The following is a 21,986-nucleotide window of genomic DNA, read 5'->3' as shown; positions in this document are numbered from 1 at the left end:
TTGCTGCGCACTTCAAACTACCTCAAGTCACCACAGCTCTTGGATAAAGTGGCACTGCCCCTCTCCTTGCCATGGGCTGCTTGTTCTCACTCCTACATTACGCTTATCACATGCAAGCACAGCGTGGCTGTGTGTTGCAAACCACGCTAAAGAGCTGATCCAAACAACAAATAACAGATATAAAACCATCAGCCCAAGTTAACAACCAGACTGGTTCACTGCAGAGCTCCACAAACACTTGTGCTGGCACAAGGCAGGACTCCAGCAAGAATGCCTCTTCCAGCAGCATTAGCTGACAAGGTCTGATAACTACAGTATCAGTTGCACCAACAGACTTTGAGGGAAGGCTTGGGTAGAAGGAAAGCAACAATAATTCGGAGCTCAAAAACCACGTGAAGAAAAGGGAGGAGGGAAAGCCCATACATTGACAGCAAAGCAAGAGAGATGTCTACCATCAAATTTCCTTAATACAGTTTTTCTAACTTCAAAGGTTGCAAAATAAAACCAGGTTTTCAAGGTAGAGTGTATCTTACGCTTAGAACCTCTGCTCACTTCTCTGGACATAGCAAAACTAGTAACCTGTTGTCCAAGTTAAGAAGGAAACAGCCCCAGGTGACCATGCAACTTGTAAGGCATCCCTCTTCCGTTTGCCCACTTGGGTAAGCACAGCAACAGTTTTTCACTTTTTAAAGTTTCCTCTGTTAAGAGAACAACGTGCATCAGTAATGCTTAGAAGGCACTACTAGCAAAACGATTCATTTTCAGAAGATTTATGAATTTCCTGGATTTTAGTACCTTTACTAAATAAAAATAATGGGATACCTAAAACAGTATTTGATATTATGCTTTAAAATGCTGGTTCACTTCCTGAACAGTGAAAAAAAATCAATCATTTGATCAGCTGCTTTCTTAAAAAAGACCACTGTCGACAGAAGTTCAATATATAGCTTATACCTCCTCTTCTACCGTGCTTCTTTACTAGATGTATATTCCAACAAATCATCTTTGAAAGATTAACTACATATAACGGCAACCAATACGAACGAAAGGCAACACTGTCAGCTACTTCACTGTATACTTCCGAGTACATCAAATGCAAGACAGTTCCCAGGCAGTTATTTTAAAAAGTTATCTGGGAACAAAGGCAATCCACAGCCTGTGATGCTGTTCTTGCTCTCTACATCGAGGATTACCCCAGGAACAGCAGTCTCAGGGCTACACTGACATCTCCACACTGGAGAAAATCAAAACCAAGACAATATGGAGAGAATCAACTTTAAGCAGAAAGGGAGGATGATCTCCAAAATAATAAAAGGGTTGTATTCAAAACTGGTCTATGCAGTGTTAAAAATGGTATTTTTATGGAGCTTGTTCAAAAAGAAAGGCTTTTAGATCTCTTTTTGTTTCATTAACTTGTGTTGACATTTTATTAGAAGTACATAACTGGTATCAAGTCCCATGGTGCTAAGTATGAAACATACTTGGGGTTTTTTTCTGACATTACCATCTCCAAAAAATTTAGTGTCACTGGACACCGGTTTGTCCAGCACATGTTAGCTTGACAACAGGAGAAATGAAAAGGAACCTAGGTCATATTATATATGGGCTAATATTACCTCCACATTACCTCTGACAGTGTAGGTTGTCTACCACCAAACAGTGTCTTTACAGGAAAAATTTCTCAAAAGTCTTATTTCTTAACACATTTAAACACACAGAAAACATCTGATTTTCTAATGCAAATTAAAATTACACCTTAATATCCAAAGGGGAAAAAAAAAAATCACTGTTAGAGAGTGTCCCTGCAAACCAGGACACTGATCTGCAAATGCAGAGGTTGGAGAGCAACCGACAACAGCACAGCAACTACAGCAGAAACAAATACCTCATCTAACAAGGTTTTATGTCTTGCTTCTATGTTTCTGAAATATTCCACTTATGGGACTCCAATTAAAACCTCCTGATTAGTGCAAGTTAAATAAAAATTCATGCCTCAAAACAACATGGAAAGGGGGATGGATCTGGTCATCCAAGTGCTCTACAAGCACAGAAGAATTTTAAATTATAAATTTTAAATTATTTTACTCAACTGCCTCAAAAAGTGGTAACACTGAAGCTGTTCAGCCATCCACAGCGCTCTGAGTTTCATATCCATCTTAACTTCTGAATTTCTACTATATTAATGTGTCTGCAATCATAATCTTAATATTAAAGTATGCGTAGTGTGAAGCAGAGAAGCATCAAACACATGCCTAGCAACAGATAACACAGCAATTACCAATATTATATGTATTTCTAAGACAACCAACATTACAATCATGGGAACAGACAGATAAGAATCAAATGCATATGTTTTGCCTCTTCATACAACTGATTGCAGTTTCACCTTAGTTCACTGTGAGCAAGGTCAGAGTTGAATGCACCAGAGGAAGGAACTGTCACTCTAAGGCCCACATTATGCCTAGAGATGCTGGCTAGACAACAGGCTGAAAGACACTTCTAATACCCCCCCTAAAATTCACAATTAAAACTAAAAGTCTTCAGTTCCTTCACAGCAGCAATGAGCAGACTCAGTTTTATCTCATCCAGCTCTGTCGTATCTTCACCTGTGCACACCTTCACACATTGACTTGCACACAAAATAATATTTTGACCAGCAACAGGACAGTCAGGACTCCTTGAATCAGCAATTACAGAACAAATACAACCTCTTGCAAAGGGAAGAAAACAACTCTGTTCCTGACATATTCAACTGTTCTAGCTTTTTCTGGAGGCAAACACTACTGTAGAAATATTCCCAACCTCAGTTCTGTCCCATGGACATATACAGATAAAAAATGAACAAGCAGAAGAAAACTTTGCTGACCTAGCAGACCAGAAAAAAAAATACAATCCACTTCAGCAGTTGACAGCCAGGACAGTTTATTGGTAGTTGAACCGGATGCTGCTTGGGAAATTGTTCTAATTTCTGAAATACCTCTAACTGAGACTTATGGGAAAAAGAAATAATAAGAGCAATAAGCTACTTGGCCAATTTAAAAGCTCTGGCTGCTTGGCAATTTATACTGTAGACAGATTTAAAATTAAGTCAAATTATCACACAGGACTCTTGACAGACACGCATCTACAACTTTGGACATTAAAAAAACATGTGAACAGAGAAAATGTTATCACAGTGTATCTCGCTATGTTCCACCCTCTGCTCAAAAGTTGGTAAAAGATCATTATTGTGGGTAATTTTTGATAGGTGCAAAAATCCTGGCTTTTATTACAGCACAGTTTATAATCACTGTGTTGGTTTATAACCGTATTTACCCCTATTAACAAATTTCTGCTAGAGAAAAAAGAGTTGGCAGCAGGCTCTGAGCACACACTAAGAGATGAGAACTTGACATTGGTTCTCCCTAAAAACCTGGACAAACATGCTTGTCTGCCTCATTAGTTTTATCTATATCATGGATGTATTTTGATTATTAATGTTGGTAGGAATGTTTTCCAGGCTACAGAAGTGTTATGCTGTGACTTGCCTAGTGTTATCCCAGATACCCTAGAACCTGCCTAATACATTACAGCTAGCTATTTACCAAGTGCTAAAGTGCTACGGCATTTATTTAATTAAATTCATCTTCAAAAACCTCGCTCACCGCAGTCACTTTTGTAACCACATGATTAAGAGATTCCCAGCAGAACTTCTAACTATTATAACATGGTCATATATAACACTATACAATGAACAAAAGCCTTTTTGGGAGGGGAGCAGGAATGTAAGCTATTCCAACAGCACAATTGCAGCAACCAAACACTTCAGCAGCAGTTTATGTAAAGTCCTCCATGCACACCATAGATCAGAAAAACAAAAAGAATTATGTCTCGCTAAAGTTGCCATTTAGAAAGCATTTCAAAAGACGCAAGTTCAAATAGTCATTTTCTTTTCCAATTGGTTTAAACTTTAAACTCTTTATTTTTTCTCTTTTTTTTATTCAGCTAAAGCTTTCTGCAGTCCTTCCACAGAACTTTTCAGTAGGTCTAATATCCATAAAAGCCGATGAACTGTCCTGGTTAACATGCACAGCAATATCTGAATTTAAAAACCAAACAGAACGGAGAACAAAATAATACCATTCAAGGCAGTTATTCTCACTCCCTGAAGACTATATTCTCTCTCTCTGCAATCAAGAAGTCCTATAGAAAGAGGTTAAGAGACTTTTTTTTTTTTTTTTGCTCATACATGTGACATTTTTCCCCCATACCCAGTAATCAATTATTTCTAATATCCATGCTAGGAATAGTGTTTGCTTTGATTTGGTTGGTTTGTGCTCTCATTATTAGAAATTCATGCTTCAGTGCTGGAAATGGCAACTGTATTCTATTTGCAAAATTAACTGCAATCAGAGCTGACAGCAGTGAAGCCGGCCATCTCACCAGCTTGACAAGAGCCTTTTTTATTCTTCCCTTGGCTCACTTCACATTTGACAAGTGACAAGACATCTATAATACAGTAACAAATGCTCCAATTTATTCACCCAACCTAAACAAATGTAGACTGCAGTGGCTGCCTCTGCTAATCTATGCCAGAAAACGCCATGCTATTCCTTTCCCATTTGTCTGTCTGCTAATTAGGCTAGAACAATGCTCCATTGTGGGACTCTTCCCCCAGTTTTATGTATGTGCATGTGCATGCATCTGCATGTACAGACTCAGTCTATTTACAGGCAACTTTGGAAATCTCTGTATTTGCGGGGAAAAAAAATCAGATAAACTGTAAAAATGGGAAAGCTTTTAGCTCTTCTCCAAAGAATAAATAGTAAGCACTTTTCGAAAAGAGTGTGTTAGAAGTACTTTGACTGTAGGCAACTCTTTCACAAGCTGTTTGATTAAAGCTATCTCAGCACTCTTGATACACTAAAAAAAATTATTAGAAAAGCAAGGGATGTTGCTATTTGCTGCAATACAGTGAATTACTCGGTAAAGTTTTAGTGTATGGCAAAAAGGGGGGGAGGACAGGGGCAGGATATGGGAGTGGGAGAAAACATCATTATTCTGTATGAAAACAGGTAGTGCTGCCATGCTGTTTAATAAGCTTTACAATATTTAGAACAATTACAACATCTTGCACAAGGGTTTGGCATTAGATGCTCTTCACACCACAGGAAAAATGATGCAATGAAACTCACTATGAGACCTTTAAATCAACAACACTGTATAAAACTCCATCCCAGCTATTCAACTTCCACAGAAAATAAGAATATTTAAGGAGTTGGAACGAAATTCTGGTAATACCTAGAAATAAATGGAAATGCTTTTTATATATTCTCCTTGGATACCTTAACATAGCCAGCTGCAACATGAAGAGCACTACGGATCCCAGTTCAGGTCTTTATTTCTCTTCCAGTCTGGGAGGAAGAGAGCCTGCTTCACACTGTGTGATGGCAATGGGCTGGGAAAAGCTGGCGAGCCACTCTCCTACTTGACACTGCGGACGGGGGAGAACATGCACCGCACATCAGGTTTACCATTTTAAAACAGAGAGTTGTGTGCGGTGAGAGCGTGCAACCACAGTAGAAACAGGAAAGGTTTCTCTGAAAGAATGTTTTGAGTGCCCACATTCAGAGAGGACTCGATTGAAATAAAAGGTAAGTAGGCATAAGGAAAACTAACACTTATGACAAAGAAAGGAAATACCAGAGCACTCACATAACTCAGAAATTACATCATATCTGTCTGCATGTTACAGTGAAAAGCTATTGTCTACTCTTTCTTCCCTTATCTCAGTAGCAAACTTCTAACAGTTACTCTGCCTGAACCAGAAAAAAATCCCGACAGTTCTGAGTTTTAACATATTCATACAGTCATGAAAAAACCCCCACAAACAGAATATTATTTAAACTGTACAGCTGGTAAGATCATCAGCACAAAACAGCTGACTAAGACAAAAGCAATGTTTCTTCCAAAGAAAGCTTTGCAATACAGAAGTCATAGTTAACCCTACTCTAATCTAGGACTGAGCTTCTGTGAGACACCTTAACATACCCAGTACTACACTTGCAAGCACAAAGCTTTGTAAAGTTACTACTGACAGAGGAGTAGATAACTCTTCTGAAGACTTAAAACAGCATTACTGTAAGAGTCATAACTGCACTGATAGTAACCAGAATCAAAGATCAGCACAATTGTCTTGCTATTGCTGCACTAAGCAAAGAATTATGCAGAGGTTTCATCCAAAGACTCAAAGCACCTGAACAACTAAGCGTCACCCCCCCACCCTGAGGTTTGTTTATGCTATACACGATTTAAAGAAAGAGAAGAGAAAGTTGGAAATGTTAAGTGGTAAATCTGAATGTTAGCTTACAGTATCACAGTCCCAGCTTCTACTTTTTATTAACAAAAAAAATGAACATCCCTTTGCACGGAATTCTTAATAACAGTTCATCACAAGCCATAGGAAAAAGGATGGGCCAAGAAAAAGTCTGTCAGAAATCCCCACCACTACAAAAAAGGGTACAGTCTTAGGATTCTGGTATTTCCTTGCAAAGCATGGTTTTAAAGTTTAAATGGACCTATTCTCTGCTGAAGATACACAACCCCAATGGCTCAGAGTTAGGAATCACTGACTTTAGAAATGACAGCCATTTTACCATCTAGTTTCTGTTAAACAGTTTTGGTGGTGACACCTTCAAATACAGATGATGATCAAAAAATCATTACAACCCAACAAGACACATAACTAATATTTTTTTTTTTAAATACTGAACATAAATACACTTCCAATAGTTTTTCTACAATCCCACTTCTGTTGACTTCTAAACCCAGAAGTTTCCCACTCACCAAGAGACTCTAGAACACATTAGTTTCTCTGCACTGCTGTCCTCCTTTACATGAACAGAAATAAATACTTCACATCCCATGGGCCCTCTCTGAGGCTGACAGCTGTATAATGCTTTGAAGTTTAAGCATTATTTATTACGTTCCAAGGATGATAGAGCCAGAAAATTCAATTCTGAACTAACACAATCATCTGTCAAAGTGTAAACAATCATGGAAAAAAGTTATAAACAACTGTAAATTAGGGTTTGCAAATCTAGGGAGTGTCTCAACCTCACTGTTGCTACACTGATGCAGTAAAAAAGAGTTTGGCCACCTAATGTTTGAAGAGGCAGCCAAGCTACAGCAGCTTAACAAGTTATCACTGCATCTTGGTAACTTCCCATGTGTATGTACCTAGCCCATGGTGAACACAAGATAACAGAGTTTACACATAAACCTTTCCAGTGCAGACCCAGGGTGTTTTTCTCCTGCAGCATAAAACCAGAATCAGTCCAGACACTAAATAGCACTGAAAAGGGATAGTGTTGCTTTTTCCTTTATACACACACAAACAAACCCCTAACCACACACAGAATGAGCTAGTTACTACCTCGAACTAGACGATGTTTCAGAGTCATGGATAGTCCCCGATCTGAAACATGCACCAAAGCCTGAAAAGAGAGTTTCATTCACTAGCTCGGCAAAAACACTGACAACAAAGCTAGAAGATAATATGACAAACCTTCTAGAATGGTCCTCACCCCCCCCCCAGGTTTCTTCCTTACAGCACTTTTCTAATGAAATTATAAACAAGGCCATTTCCATATGAGGCTATTCAATTTCATCACTACACAAAGTACTCCCCACTTAGGGGGATAAAAGTTGTTATGATTAGAAAGTAATGTAATCCTTTCATACAGATCAAATAAAATCATAAACATAACATACTAACAAAAGCAAGGGGAAAAGACTCAAAACAAACATGATCTACACAGGAATGAAAGAAAAAAAAAACCACTGATGAAAATTTTATGAAATGGAAATAGAAGAGGGAGCCTCTAGATTTTCTCGATTGTCAGGGTACCCACTGCTGGACATTACAACCTTTTCTGGTGTACTGCAAAGGTACTTCAGTGAAATATAGTTCCACATAATACTATTTCTTATTGAGTAAATAATACTCTAGCATATCATTTTAGTGATAAAGAATCAAAAGGATGTGTTTGAAGTAAGTAATATAACGTGGGTCCAGATGCAGCGAGTAAAATGCTATTTTCTCATTCAATGCACAGAATCTCATTTTCATAGCCTGGAATCAGGGTAACTTTTCACCTTGCAGGAATGACCATAGACTACTTGTACATTTGTTCTATTATCCAAACTTTCCCTCTCATCTGGTGCAAACCCCACAGGTGTTTTGAGTAGATCATCTGCTGGCTGGAGGGAAGACACCACTACGATTAGGGAACTAATGTGGCTGCAAACATTGAGGGAGATGCCAATTACACAAATCCCTCCTTCAGAGAAGCAGCCCCATCTCAGCCTAACAAAAGAAAAACATGAGATCGACAATTCCTTGATAAGCAAAGGGAACATGATACACCTTAGGGAGAGCAGTAGGGCAGGGGGAATGAGTAAGAACTCCTCCAGAACTTCTGGGTAGCATCTCCCTATGGTAGTCAGACACCAGGCACAGGACAGAAAGACAACTATGAAGTCAAGCATCTTGCAACCGAAAGATCATGGTTTTCCACATTTCAATCACAGAATGGGCAAGGAGGAGGCAGCTGTCAAGGTTCTAGGCAATAAGGTAAAATAAGAGTTTTCCTTTTGTTTATTTTCCTCATGACAAAGAGACTAGGACACGAGTGCTCCTTCCCAGTACAGCCCCAAATCAATGCGATCATATAATCCAAGTTTATCCACTGATATACAAGATTCTATTCCAGCATTTTCTGAGTGCTAGAAGACAGATAGTTATTTGAGGTTATTCACACAATGCCAGCAGAAGCTTTCTCAGCTACCTTAAAGAGATAATTTACAGCAATTATCCCAAACAACAAATGTCTCCCTAGCCCTTCCCTTTCACAAAGGGGCTGTTCATCTCTCATTAGCAGTTAATCTACTTAATCAGAAAATCTGGATTAGTCCATACTGTTTCTCTTTATTAATCAGGAAGACCTGTTAGCAAAGGGATCTTCTGCTCTGGTGGTTAAACTGCATGAAAGAAATACTCGGCAGTGGAGGGATTTGCCTACCTGCTTGTCTTGCCTGGAGGCTTAGTCACTCAAACTGATGATTGCTCAGCCAAGGAACTGCAGACACAGAACTTCCAAAAGGTATGATGTGCACCAAGAAACACACAGGAGATGAGAAGGAAGTGCCTTAACATTTCTTCCTTCAGTACTTTTCAGTCTCCCGCACAAAAAACTGTATGAGCCCTACACTATTAGCTGGCAGGTTCCAAACCCACTGTTTTCTGCTTTGCATTGTGAAGAATGGCAAAGAGAAATAAGATACTGGGAATATTACCAAACCCCGATCAACTGCCTCAGCAACAAGATCAAGGATAAATAAGAGAAGCTGACTCTTCAAATGCCTGAGGTCAGTGCTACCTTCTCAAATTATGAAAATGTAGGGGATTTTTTCTGGTTTTCATTTGAGAAAACAGAATCTCCTAGTTCACTTGAGAAATTACTGCTGTCACACCTTCCCAGCAGAAAGCCCACAGCTCCTACCACCATCGGAGATTGACTCAACAGCCAAAGCTGTCCCATTTTCAGGCAAGTAACAGCTGACTTCAACTGCAGAAATACATCTCTGGCGAGCTGAGGTCAACATGCCATATGTCTTAAACGACCACTTACATTCTGACATACAAAGGGCAAGATTACTGCAAAAGTAGCTGGCTAGTTAAACATCTAGACTGAGATATCTTAACGGAATCAGATTTCTAGAAAGTACCCACCATCCAATTGAAGGGGGGAGCAGAAAAGGGAAGAAATTCTCCTTGTTACTGCTTTAAAACAACCAGTCTCCTGCCATTAATTAACTAGAAGGTTCTGAAAATGAGCAGCTTTTTTAGTTTGACTCATATTATGTATAAAGCTAAAGATACTGCAGCTACTCTTATGCTGGCTTTAAGAAATGCTCACACTGACGTACAGTGAGTTTAATTTCCACGTGTCAAGTAGCATAAACTCTCTCTTCTGTAAGGGTAAGATTTGCTGGAGTAAAGAAGTCATCAACATAACTAAGAATTCTGGCACCTGTTTCAATGTCAAACCTGCCAGCTATGTCAGCAGGCCATCCACAGGAAACCTGTGACATACTAACAGTACCCACTCTCGAGCATTTGTAATACACACATAGTGTATACATATACATTTTTCTTTTTTTTTTTTTTTAAAGCATTCATATCCTAACTTGTAACCCAGTTTACCTCAAGACAATAAAGCTGAAACTAAGGAGGATCAGATGATATAGGGAATTTAGAACATAAACCAATGAACACTTTAGGGTTATTAAAAGGCATCAAAAAATATACATAGAGGATCTTGGATGCAATCCCTGGTCCCAGTGAAAGTTATGGAAGCTTTTGTGTGATTTTAGTAAGACCAGGTTTTCACTACCACCATGAAATGAACAAATCACATTTCAGTGTACTTTACTCAATTTATCAATTCCCCTTGAGATTAGTTTAAGAACGAGAATTTAAAACTTGAAAGCATCTTTTAAAAATCTCACACATTTATGTATAAATATATATAAAAGCACCTGAGAAGAGGAAACCAGAAAGGACCACAAGTCACTGAAGAAAAAAGATGCATTAACAACCAAAAAGTGTAATTTATCCACGTAAGGGACCAAGCAGGCACTGGCCACTGTACCAGAGAATCTTCTATATCTGTATTCAGCTGCAGTATCCAACAGGTCCTGTTCTTTAGAGAGATGCAAATACCCAAATTTCCTTTAATTCTGCTCTATACTTTTCTGTCTGTCAAATCTTAAAGTGAGTCACTAGTAGGAGTAAATGTCATCTTGGACATTTATCCTTAACATATTAATCAGCTGAATTTTTTTTTTTTACACAGCCTTTAGGAAAAGACCCCTGATAGAAGTCGTCCATTACTGAGCATTGAAAGTATAGCATCAAGCTTACAAAGCTATCCACAGTATATGGGCATTTACTTTTTCCTAGTTCAGTAATAACACCGAGGTAAGCAGAAGCCAAGGTACCATTACTATATTGTTGCTTTTGCAGCCAAATTCCTTGTCTTCAGGAAAATCATTCATGTTTTTATAGCTCTTGCTGGAAATGGTTGTGCTCAGTCTACTTAGAATTACAGAGTATCTGGAGTTGGAAGGGACCCATAAGGACCATCAAGTCCAACTCCCTATTCCTTGCAGGACTACCTAAACCTAAACCATACGACTAAAAGAGTTGTGCAGATGCTCCCTGACTTAGATCTACAGGGAGCAATGCTCAGCGTATTAAAGGAATATACTTTTAGTTGGCCCTGCCCTTAGTGCAAGGCATCACTCCTTTGTGCAAGCCTCAAATTACCGAGAGCATTTCTCTGAGTGTCTGGCAAACGTCGAGGTCATGGACAGAGAAGAGATACCTCATACAGATGAACATCAAGATCTTACTGGTGTTAAAGATCAGAGCCTGGATTTAGCACTATAAGATAGGAGTAGTCTAGCTGTGATGAAAGACTCCTGATGCAGTTTGCCACTAAACAGTTCCCCACTGCCAAATACTTGCTGAAGTTGCACTCGATGTCACATTTGTCATCTACTGCTTGCCTGCATGCAAATGCACCTATTCCTCAACCACCCATAGGACTTCTTACCAAGAGGTCTCTCATCTTGCTTTCAAGTACAAGAAGGGGAACAGACTCCTCATCTTCCCCAGCACAAATGGAATGAAGTGTAAATGGAATCAGTGTAAAATGAAATCTCCAGGAGATTTCAGTATAAACAATGACTACAGCAATGCACAGAAAGGTTTGGAGTTCTTTTATGGAAGCAAGCGCAGGAAGATTCCTCTCAATGGAAACTTGAATTTGGAGAGGAATTTAGATATAACAAGTGTGTATAATGCTCAGGAACGTTAAGATTTGTCTGCCACAGGTTGCACAGGAAACAGAGAAATCACCAGCACAGAATGAGCAGATAAAATATTGTCAGGGAACTTCCCTTATATTAGAGGGTAAAATATGTCATGCAAAATTAAAAGGAAGACTACAGAATTTAGTATCTTCCCCTCCAAGCTCCAGAGAAGATAAAGAAAACAAAGCTACTGTTTGCACAATTGTTGTGGGTTAACCCCAGAGGGCAGCTCAGCTCCACCCAACTACCCACTCGCGCCCCACAGTGGGATGGGGGGGAGAGAAGAGGCAGAATAGAAGTGAGAAAACCAATGGTTTGAGATAAAGACAGTTTAATAGGTAAAGCAAAAGCCGGGCATGCAAGCAAAGCAACACAAGGAATTGTGTTGCCACGGGCAGGCGGGTGCTCAGCCACCTCCAGCACAGCCCAGCTCCATCACGCTAACGGTGACCCGGGAAGTCAAATGTCATCACTCCAAATGTCCCCCCTTCTTCCTTCTTCACCCCAGCTTTTATTCCTAAGTACAATGCTGTATGGTATAGAACATCCTTTTGGTCAGCTGGGGTCAGCTGTCCCAGCTGTGCCCCCCCGACCTCTTGTGCACCCCCAGCCTGCTCGCTGGCAGGGCAGTGTAAAGAACAGAGAAGCCTTGACACTGCACACTGTTCAGCACTACCTAGAAGAGTCCCTATGTTATCAACACTGTTTTGGTCACACATTCAAAACATAGCACTACACAAGCTGTTATGAAGAAAATTAACTCCATCCCAGACAAAACCAGTACAGCAATTTTAGTAAAATGGATCAAAAACTAATGATGCCCAGGCCCAGTGAAATTGCCACAATGAAATTGCATAATGAGTAAAATTCTGTAGTTTTTACGGAAATATTTTATCCATATACTGCATTACACATTTAATGAGAAACAAAAATAAAATCGGAAACTAGTTTTTTAAACCTTGGAGTACACAGCTTCCAGAAGTTGCATTCATCTGGACTAATTCTGACATTGTGCAGCTCTGAGTGCACTTGCTGAAGTTAAAAAACATACAATAAAAAAAGAACATTAGCTGAAGTCCTAGTTTATCCTACTTACTACAGCTCCATAACCTTAGAGACAAGACAGTAAAAACTTGGGAGGACACGAGGTGGGGAGTATTTGAGCTTTCACTCAAAATGTTTTGTGGTATCAGCCATGGATGATATGTGTTAAAATTCTGTCAAATTAATTTTAGTTCACATACAATTGATTTACTTAGTACCATGATATCAGAAAATGAGGTGCAATGAGAGTAAGATCCTTTGGGAATGCAACACTAACAGGCAGAGGGGATTTAGGAAGTGACCACTTACAGGGAAATATATCCACTTCTAAGAAAAAATATGAGGCTTTTTGACATTCTTTTAGAAGGCCTGCAGCAATAGCTGTATGCCAGCAACACTGAACACAGCAGAGGGAAATTATATATTTTCCAGAAACATAAGAGAAACAAGCTGCTGAATGCTGTTTATAGAAATCAGCTCAATCTTAGAAGGATGCATACAGAAAGCTGCTGTATGAAAGACTGAGATCAGGGTTTAATCACAATTAGCTAATGAAATACATAACAAACCTCTAGACTTGTTTGAATGTGATTAAACTGAACCACATGGTCAAGTCAAAGAGGGTAGGAAAAAGCAGGGGAGTCATCCAACATTTTCAGACTGCACGTCCACCTCGCAGAGCAAAGTAAAACTGCTCCACGAAAGCAGAACAGGATAGAAAGATCCTGGCTTCATTTTGCCTGGAAATCAAGTGGTGCAAATTATATCAAAGGTGCACCACGGCTGTTGTCAGAGACACATAAATTCGCATCCTTCACTATGCACCAAGGAAAGCAAGAATGAGACGCTAAGGAAGGTGACACTGCTCAAAAGAGATGCCATGCAGCTATCACCTGAAGACTCTGCCCTGCAAGGTAAGAAAGGTTCAAATTGTTTACTGTTGTAGACATAATAGGCTATTAATACCTTTACAAAGCTACTAATACCTTTGTCTTTCTCACAACACTTCAAACTACTACTAGCCCAACAACAGAGCTCACTAAATCCTAGGAAAGGAACAAAAGGACAGAAGGAGAAGGAACAGCTTCCTGAAAGAAGCCCTCACATACTAACAAAAGACACATGAATCAAAGTGATTTCATTCATAAAGATAAATATCATCCTTAAACAAAGAAAGAAAGAAAAAGAAAAACCTCAGGCTAGTTCTAAATCAAAAAAATTACTGAAAGAAGGTCGCCAAGATTTTAAAATTTCCACACTCCTGCTCTGCTTTCTAAACTGGCCCTGCTTGTTCATTGCTGATCAAACCGAACATTGCTTCCCTGAAAATATGCATAGAAGACACATAATTTTTACTTTGGTCTTAAGACTTTGATTAATTGCATCAGAAAGCATCTAAAGTGAGAAAATGAAGATTAACTAAAGCAGGCTTACAATTTTATGACTGTGTGAATAAAGAGCTAATTGGGTAGAATTAGACATCCCTTTTAAATGACTGCATCCAAACCTCTGTTCCATTCTCAAACATTAATTTCTCAAATATTCATGTCATTGCTCAAGCAGGCTTAAAGAAGACTTTCAGACAAAATAAAACCAAATTAAACTCAAAAAAACCCAACAAAAAACACCCCACCCTCCACAAATCAAGAAATCCACCCGGTGTAAGAACTGAAGCTCCCTTTTGAAATATGAAATTTCAGAGCTGAGTGATCCCTGGAAGTTGTTGAGGTATTAAGAGTTACTACTGACTAGGCCACCCTCCACAGGCTCAGACTAGAGCCACTGGGCTCTGACAGGCATTAGAAACTGTGACTTCATTATCGTCTACAAAGGCAAGATCGGATTCAGATACTTATCTAAAATGGTGTATTTGGACACATCCACCAAGACAGTAGTGATCGAACACAAGCTCTTTAAGTAATTTCAAAAATAACAGCTTGAATGTTCACTTTGCTCAGAGTACACGGTCAGGTGCAGCTGATTTACTTTCCAAACATACAACCCCTGTGCTTGTTGATATGGGAACTTCAAGAAAGTCCAGAGCATTTTCACAGCCAACAAAAGAAAACAGACTTAATATCACGCATCTTGAGGGAGGCAACACAAAACACCTACCTGCACTAAACAAGTACACATTCCCAGAGAGGAACTTATACTTGATGCCAGTTGCAGCCTATCCATATATTTAGTATCCATCATTAGTGACGGATATCTTCTGTAGAGCTCATTTTTTACATATATTGAGAGCAACTGTTTAGAACCAGAGAGAAAGCAAGACCATAAGCCAAAACTACAGAATAATGAACTATTCTTTTAATCACAGAATCACTCAGGTTGGAAAAGCCCCCTGGGATCATCGAGTCCAACCCTCAGCCCGACTCTACAAAGTTCTCCCCTACCCCACATCCCCCCACAGCTCATCCAAACGGCCCTTAAACACACCCAGGGATGGGGACTCCCCCCTCCCTGGGCAGCCTGTTCCACTCTCTGACCACTCTGTTGGTGAAAGAAGTTTTCCTAATGTGCAGTCTGAACCTCGCCTGCTGCAGTTTAATACAGACACAATACCTATCACTTCAGCATAGCAACAGTTATATGTTCAGAAAAAGTGTAGAAGTCCCATTTTGGAGTTTCAATGTATACAGACATAACCACAGCAAAGCAAATAGTAGCAAACTCTGTCCTTGAATTCATGTTTTCTCAACTCCCTGGGCCCATTACCATTCAACCCTCTTTGCCAAGAGTTACAGAGCACTCATACCTGCACAATACCATTGTCTGTGTTCCTCAATATCCAAGAGATCTGAAATCGCCTAAGAACCTCGGAACTTTTCTGACAGAGATATACAGTCACATTATATAGTTATATTTGCAACAGTGAACTCGCCAAGTGGACACAGATTTTGAGAACAGAATGCTCTTTCCTCTTGCAGACAAAGCCCCAGCAGTATTTGTGTAATTCATTTTTAAAAGCCTAACGTCAAAGAAGCTGATATGCCCAAGTGACATTGTACTTCTGCCAATAGGGAACAAAATGGAGAGGTGGTCAATGCTGTTGCATCCCTAGTTCCTGATACAACTTTACTACAAAGGACTCGTGCAAAGAACAAAAAGTCAGTTCCTTGCAACCAAGGAGTTAATTAATAAGAGGGGAAAGAGAAGCACATGGATGTTGGCATAAGGCAGACAGGACAACAAAAGATGTGGAGCTTGGGAAAGAAATAATCCATAAAACTGAACCAAAAGGCCACATTCTTATGCAAAACCAGATTTCCTGTTCCCATCCCACTTTTTTGCCCTCCTTTGACGAGCACCCTTGACGGATTGTCTGGCCGGACAATGAAAAGGTGAAAGCACAGTATAAGCAGTCACTCCTGCTTGTGCTGTCCGCCAAAACGCCAAAAGCGGGCTGACCTTCATTCCCACTGCCAGAAACACGAGGTCAGCATGAACGTCTAAAAGGGTTGTCCTCAGCATTCAGAGATGTTTTTTAGAAGCTGTGAAAGGGAAACTTTCCAAAGCTGGAAGGGGGAAAGAGAAAGGTCTTTCAGCAGCTGCAAGAACTACCTTATAAGCTTTTCAACTACAGCAGGATGAGCTAATAAAGCTGGCCCTTAAACCCTGAAGGTTCAGCGTTCAAATTCTGCTTCAAGTTCACAAATGAAAGGAAGCTATTACGCTTGCTTTAGTACTCAGAGGAATCAAGCCACATCAGAAAATTACTGTATTCTTTGACTCACTGAAAATGCATCAGAGACAGGCAGCAGAGTGTCTTTTAGTCTGTTGGCGGAACATTCTCCAAAACCTTGCTTCCTAGTGTCCCACCACCCTATCAGTGTTAATTGCCTGCTTTTGTAAGATGCATTTTTAAAAGAAGCTTTCTGATCAGTGATAAAACCAAGCTTTCAAAAGCATACTACTAGACTCATTCAACTTATGAATATGAAATAGGCATCTAGTTATATTTTCCAATTAAAGCATACGCTCTAGCTATTATACTCTAAACAGCTTTCTGCTGGGAATACACAAGCCTCTTTTTCTCCTTCTTAGTGACATGGAACAGCCATCTAGAACATTATTTTCTCTAGCTCAATTATCTGAAGCAGCAAACTTTCTAAGCATCTTCACAAAAAGCCCTGCCTCATTTTTTCAAATTAAATAAAATGTCCAAAACACACAAACTAGACCCAGGAAGAAAAAAAATCTCGGTGCAATTTTCTCATTAAGTCCTTCCCCTAAAGCAGCCCAAAGGGAAACAGAGGGGACATTAATCTTCAGAACCAGAAAAATAGTATTTTTAGCTTAAATCTTCATTTTGAATTTTTCTGTACAGATTACTTCATTATAGAACTAACTGAAGCAGGGGCAACTCACTGGGTTATCTCTAAAATAGTATATGGGCACTTGGACGTGGCCTTGAACATTTTTTTGGCACATCTGTGTGCAGAACACGTCTCAAGTGTATTGCTAACTTTGAGGTGCAACTGGAAGGCAGTAACTCAGCCACCACTACTGTATCATTGACCACTACTGGACAACAAATGGGAAGTATCAAAAGTCTGTCCACAATCCATTCTCCAAACAGAAATGCGTCCTACAATAGCTTACTTCTAATAAAATTCTTCTCCCATGGGGTCCACATACTACTTCATTCCTACAGAAAAATGGCAACACAAAATACAGTCAATATTCTCTGATTTCTGATGCAAGGGATTACTTTAGTTCATAAAAATCACCATCTCTGGTAGCTTGGCAGAAGATTTAGGTGCAAAATTTCTGCCATCTTCACCAGCACAAGAGCGACATTTCAGTGTGTCAGGCAGTTCCTCCCAGCTCACTTCTTCAAGGCTCAACTTTTAAGTGGAAAACCCAAACCAAATCAACCCTGTCACTGTAGAAAAGCCAAGCTCCTACCTGATTTGCACGTCCTGCCATCGTCTTCTAGCTGCACACCAGTGGGACAGGCACAGCTGTAGAAGGGGTCTCTTGGAGACAGCAGGCACAGATGGGAGCAACCACCGTTGTTTTCTTCACATGGAGTGTGAACTTCAAGAAACGAAACAGATTTATTTTCATTTTTCTAGAACCCCTAAAGCCCTTTTTTCTCTATAAGGAAGAAATTATAGATCCCAAATGACTGGCACAAGCTTTAGTACTAAAAGACAGAGGAACTACAAAAATAAAGTGTTTGATTCCCCCCTGCCCAAGATCTTACTGCTAGGGGCACCTAAACTGAGATGCACACAAAAGCTGATTTTGAAAGAGCTGACAGCTCAGCACATTCTCACTCTACAGTTCTTTCAGTGTTTCTAAAGCTGAACACAGCTAAGGGTTTTGGCCATCAGTTACTTCGTGGATGCTGAGTCTGCTAAGCATCATGAAAATGGAAAACAGGGCTTGGAGGATGGTGATGGTGGGGGGTGACCAGTTCTATGAAAGAAAGGAAAACATAGTAATTTCTATCATTCCTACATTACAGTAGCATTGCATGTTGGAAACATCTTTTCCTACTGCAAAGCCTTCACAGCAAGACATATCCCTGAATCACCAGGAAATCCAGAGGAGCCACATGTAAAATCAGCAATTTTGAAAACATTAAAAAAAAAAACAAAAAAAACTGGGGGCAGAGGGAATGACGGACAGGACAGGGACAGACACATGACAACTGCACGCACCTATCTCATTTATATGGGGAAAAAAATGGCAGCAACATATGAAACTGTAACCATAAATAATTATGGAAATATTTCCAGCTATTAAAAAATTATATTGCAAGTTGTGCAAGATCTCTCCACAATCAATCATAGGTTGAATAAACATCTGAACTGTTTTAATAAAAACCCACAAAATTTCTGGCTAATCTGCCTTGTGTTACTTTTACTGACAGTCACAAAGAGGGAAAAAAAGGGAGAGGAAGAAATCCAAGCTGATCTTAATGAAGTCAATGGCATCTGAGCTATTTTCAGCAAATGCTATTTCCCTATGTGCATATTTTCTTTGTGACTGCCCAGAAATACTATGACCCAAGTCTAGGACATTCCCTGAGCTCAAAGCAATGACTGGAATTCAGCATAGACAAACTCTTATCTGGAGCTGTGAGATAAACCAGGGTGCATACCCGATGACCTCAATGAAAACTTGCACATGTTCCATCACCAAGACGATTTCCAAACTCCTATTGCTTACTTTCAAGCAAAAAAAAAAAACAACTTTACCAGAATAACAAACATCTTTAGGAAAGCAGACTTTACAGTTGGCATAAATAAAGAAGCCAATCCAAAATGGCAGAATATCTCCCCTAGGCAAGAGATGATTCTTCCCATAGCTACTCAGTTATATACATTTCCATACCATTGCTTCTAAGTCCCATTCTCACTATCCTAAGAAAAAACTAGACCAACTGCCACATGGAATCACATGCGTATACAAAATATACCTAGCTTCATCCAGTTCTCAATTCTCTACACCTGCCTTCGTTTGAAGCGGCATCATAAAGAAAAAAGAGGCACGTGTATGTTTCAAATAACAGCTCAGAACTAAATCCCCTCCACACTGAAACATTCATGAACTATTTGATACATATTGAAGATAAACATGATCACGTCTGGACTGCAAAAACCACATTATAAGCAGAAAATGCACATTACATATTTTGTGGTAATTCTACTTATTTAAAAAAAAAGTAATAAGAAGCATTTTTGTCAGTTGTTTTTAAAATACTGGTGTTAAAAAGATTGAGACTTTATCATTCTCATTCAAATTTTCCAAATCAAAAATGCCACTGAAATACTTCACTGGATTTTCAATTTTGTTACCAACTGGGATGATGAGCCAGTTCATCATTCAGGCTAGAATTTTCAAAGGTAGATACAGGATTCGGGTACTTACACCTTTAGCAACCAATCCCCTGGCAAGCATTCAAAACCTTAGAACTTCAAACTAAGCATTTTTATGATTAACATTTTTCCTGATAGATAACTAACAGTAACACAAAAAATAAAACATACAGTATGGCTGTCGGTCCGGACTTAAGACCTGGATGTCCATCGGTGAGTACAGGGCAGACAGTATTTCTCTCCTTTTCTCTCCCGTCCTTTTGTTACAGGCATGAATGGAGCGTGTTTGCCAGTCCGTCCAATACAAAGTGTCACCAGACAAGGTCAGTGCAAAAGGATGAGTAAGACTACCTTCAACAACTTTTTGCCTGGATGAAAGAAAGAGCAAGGATTACAAATGTATTGGTTCCACCTGTTACCACCCACTAAAAATTCTGGCTTTGTAAAAACTCATATAGGAATCATCTTCTTACAGCAAATTCACTGGACCTTCAAGAGATTCACCTAATGCTAGAAGTGATAATCAGGCTGAAAAATATAAAACAAGACTTCACCCCTTCACAGCAGTAAGGACACAAATATACTGGGTTTCATAGCGACACAGTATCTGATTCAGCTCCACGCTGACCTCTGAAAGGCCACGCTGAAGTTCCTCAACAGGGCTGCTGAAATGCCCAAACACAACTGCCTTTTGGAGGAAACATAGGCATTAAGAGTGCTCCTCCAGTTAAAACATTACTTTTTTTGTCCCTCTACACAATATATGACATCTTTGCACAGGACTTCAGTTGCACTCAGTCTTTTCTTGTAGCCGGAAAAGGAAGAAATAACCTTGGAGTATCTTTAAATTACTCCTCTTAACTTGGCCAGCAGCAGAAACAAGTATTTTTCAGATTACCTTTTAAATGTAGAGCAAAGATCAGTTATACTTTTCTAAGAGTAAATATTAATAATTCATTAATATAAATGAAACATTTCAGATGTTTTTCAGTGACCTCATTCAGCCACACTTCTCTTCTGCAGATGCATATATATTTTCACATTGGTTATTAGCTGAACTGAAAGCCACAAAACACGACATCTCCAAAATGTTTTCTAAATTCATGGGATCCTCAAATTTATACATACTGTAATAAATTTGTATAAGTTAGATTCAGTAGTTCTGGAGACATCTCCTAAATCACTGAAAACATACTTGACAATTCCTCAGTCAAAAAAATATGCCCTCACTTTTCACAAAACTCACGCATTCTATGTATGCACAAACACAAAGGCATACAGACACCTTCCAAACCTGTGTCCTGACACAGCAAACCAGTATTCAAAGTTTTTCATCATACAACTTTGAGAAAGTTGAAGTCTCACCATCATCCTGAAGGAAAGCGAGGACCATATTTTTCTTACACCTAATTCAGATCTGCATTTACACTGTTTCCATTGAAGAGATTAAAGAAAAAACAAAGAACGGCTAACGTTTGGCAGGGAAAGGATTCTGTTTCATAGATATCATTTGCCAGGGAGAATATAAAAAGTACCCCCAAAATTCTTCGTACTTATTTAGACACTGATAAGTTTGGAACAGACTGACACAGGCAAACAAGTATTTGCATATATATGTACAAAACAGGTAATATGGAAAAAAAAAACAAAACAAATTTTTTATTATTCTTTCTGTTCTAGAAATGAAAGTGAAACTGCTCTAAAATTTGTCTTTCAAATTATCACTACTTCTCTCCCCACAAAACACGACAGAATAAATAGAAATACTGATTTCACTTCTCTTTCCACTCTCACCTTTGCTGTTACATGTTTACTAGTAACAGCTGTGGCTGTATTCTAGTATCTGGCAGCTGTTTTCTACTACATCTTTCCCCTATTTCCATCATTCTTAGATACCAAGTCTCACCTTCTCCTGTAATTACATTCCTTTGAACAGTTACAGCCAACAGGCTTGCTGAAGGTTGCTAAAATGTAACATGCAGAATGCAAATTTCCTTTTTATTTGACTCTGAAGTGATTCTGGGAGTGGAAGAGTAGAAGCTTTTGAAACACCGTAAGATTTCCTCATTGACAAGTCTGGGTAAAACTTACTTCACTCTGTGATTAAGGAAGCAACCTCCAAGGCTATGATCTAGTTTGAATCATTATTGAAGTCTACCTTGACACCAGAATCTAAGAGTCCTAACT

The 21,986-nt window shown here is 39.2% G+C and overlaps 1 protein-coding gene across 1 annotated transcript in view; it reads right to left on the bottom strand.

The window, feature by feature from the left end:
- LRP5 (LDL receptor related protein 5) overlaps positions 1-21,986 on the bottom strand; it is a 160,495-nt gene that overhangs the window by 86,635 nt on the left and 51,874 nt on the right. The window contains exons 4-5 of the mRNA XM_074918436.1: positions 19,971-20,167; positions 17,878-18,009 (exon numbers count right to left, since the gene is read on the bottom strand). Coding sequence (XP_074774537.1) covers positions 17,878-18,009; positions 19,971-20,167 — 329 coding nt within the window. The remainder of the gene's footprint in view (positions 1-17,877; positions 18,010-19,970; positions 20,168-21,986) is intronic.

Source organism: Athene noctua, chromosome 14, assembly GCF_965140245.1.
Source record: "Athene noctua chromosome 14, bAthNoc1.hap1.1, whole genome shotgun sequence".
Taxonomy (NCBI): Eukaryota; Metazoa; Chordata; class Aves; order Strigiformes; family Strigidae; genus Athene; species Athene noctua.
This window is presented reverse-complemented; position numbering and strand designations above follow the sequence as displayed.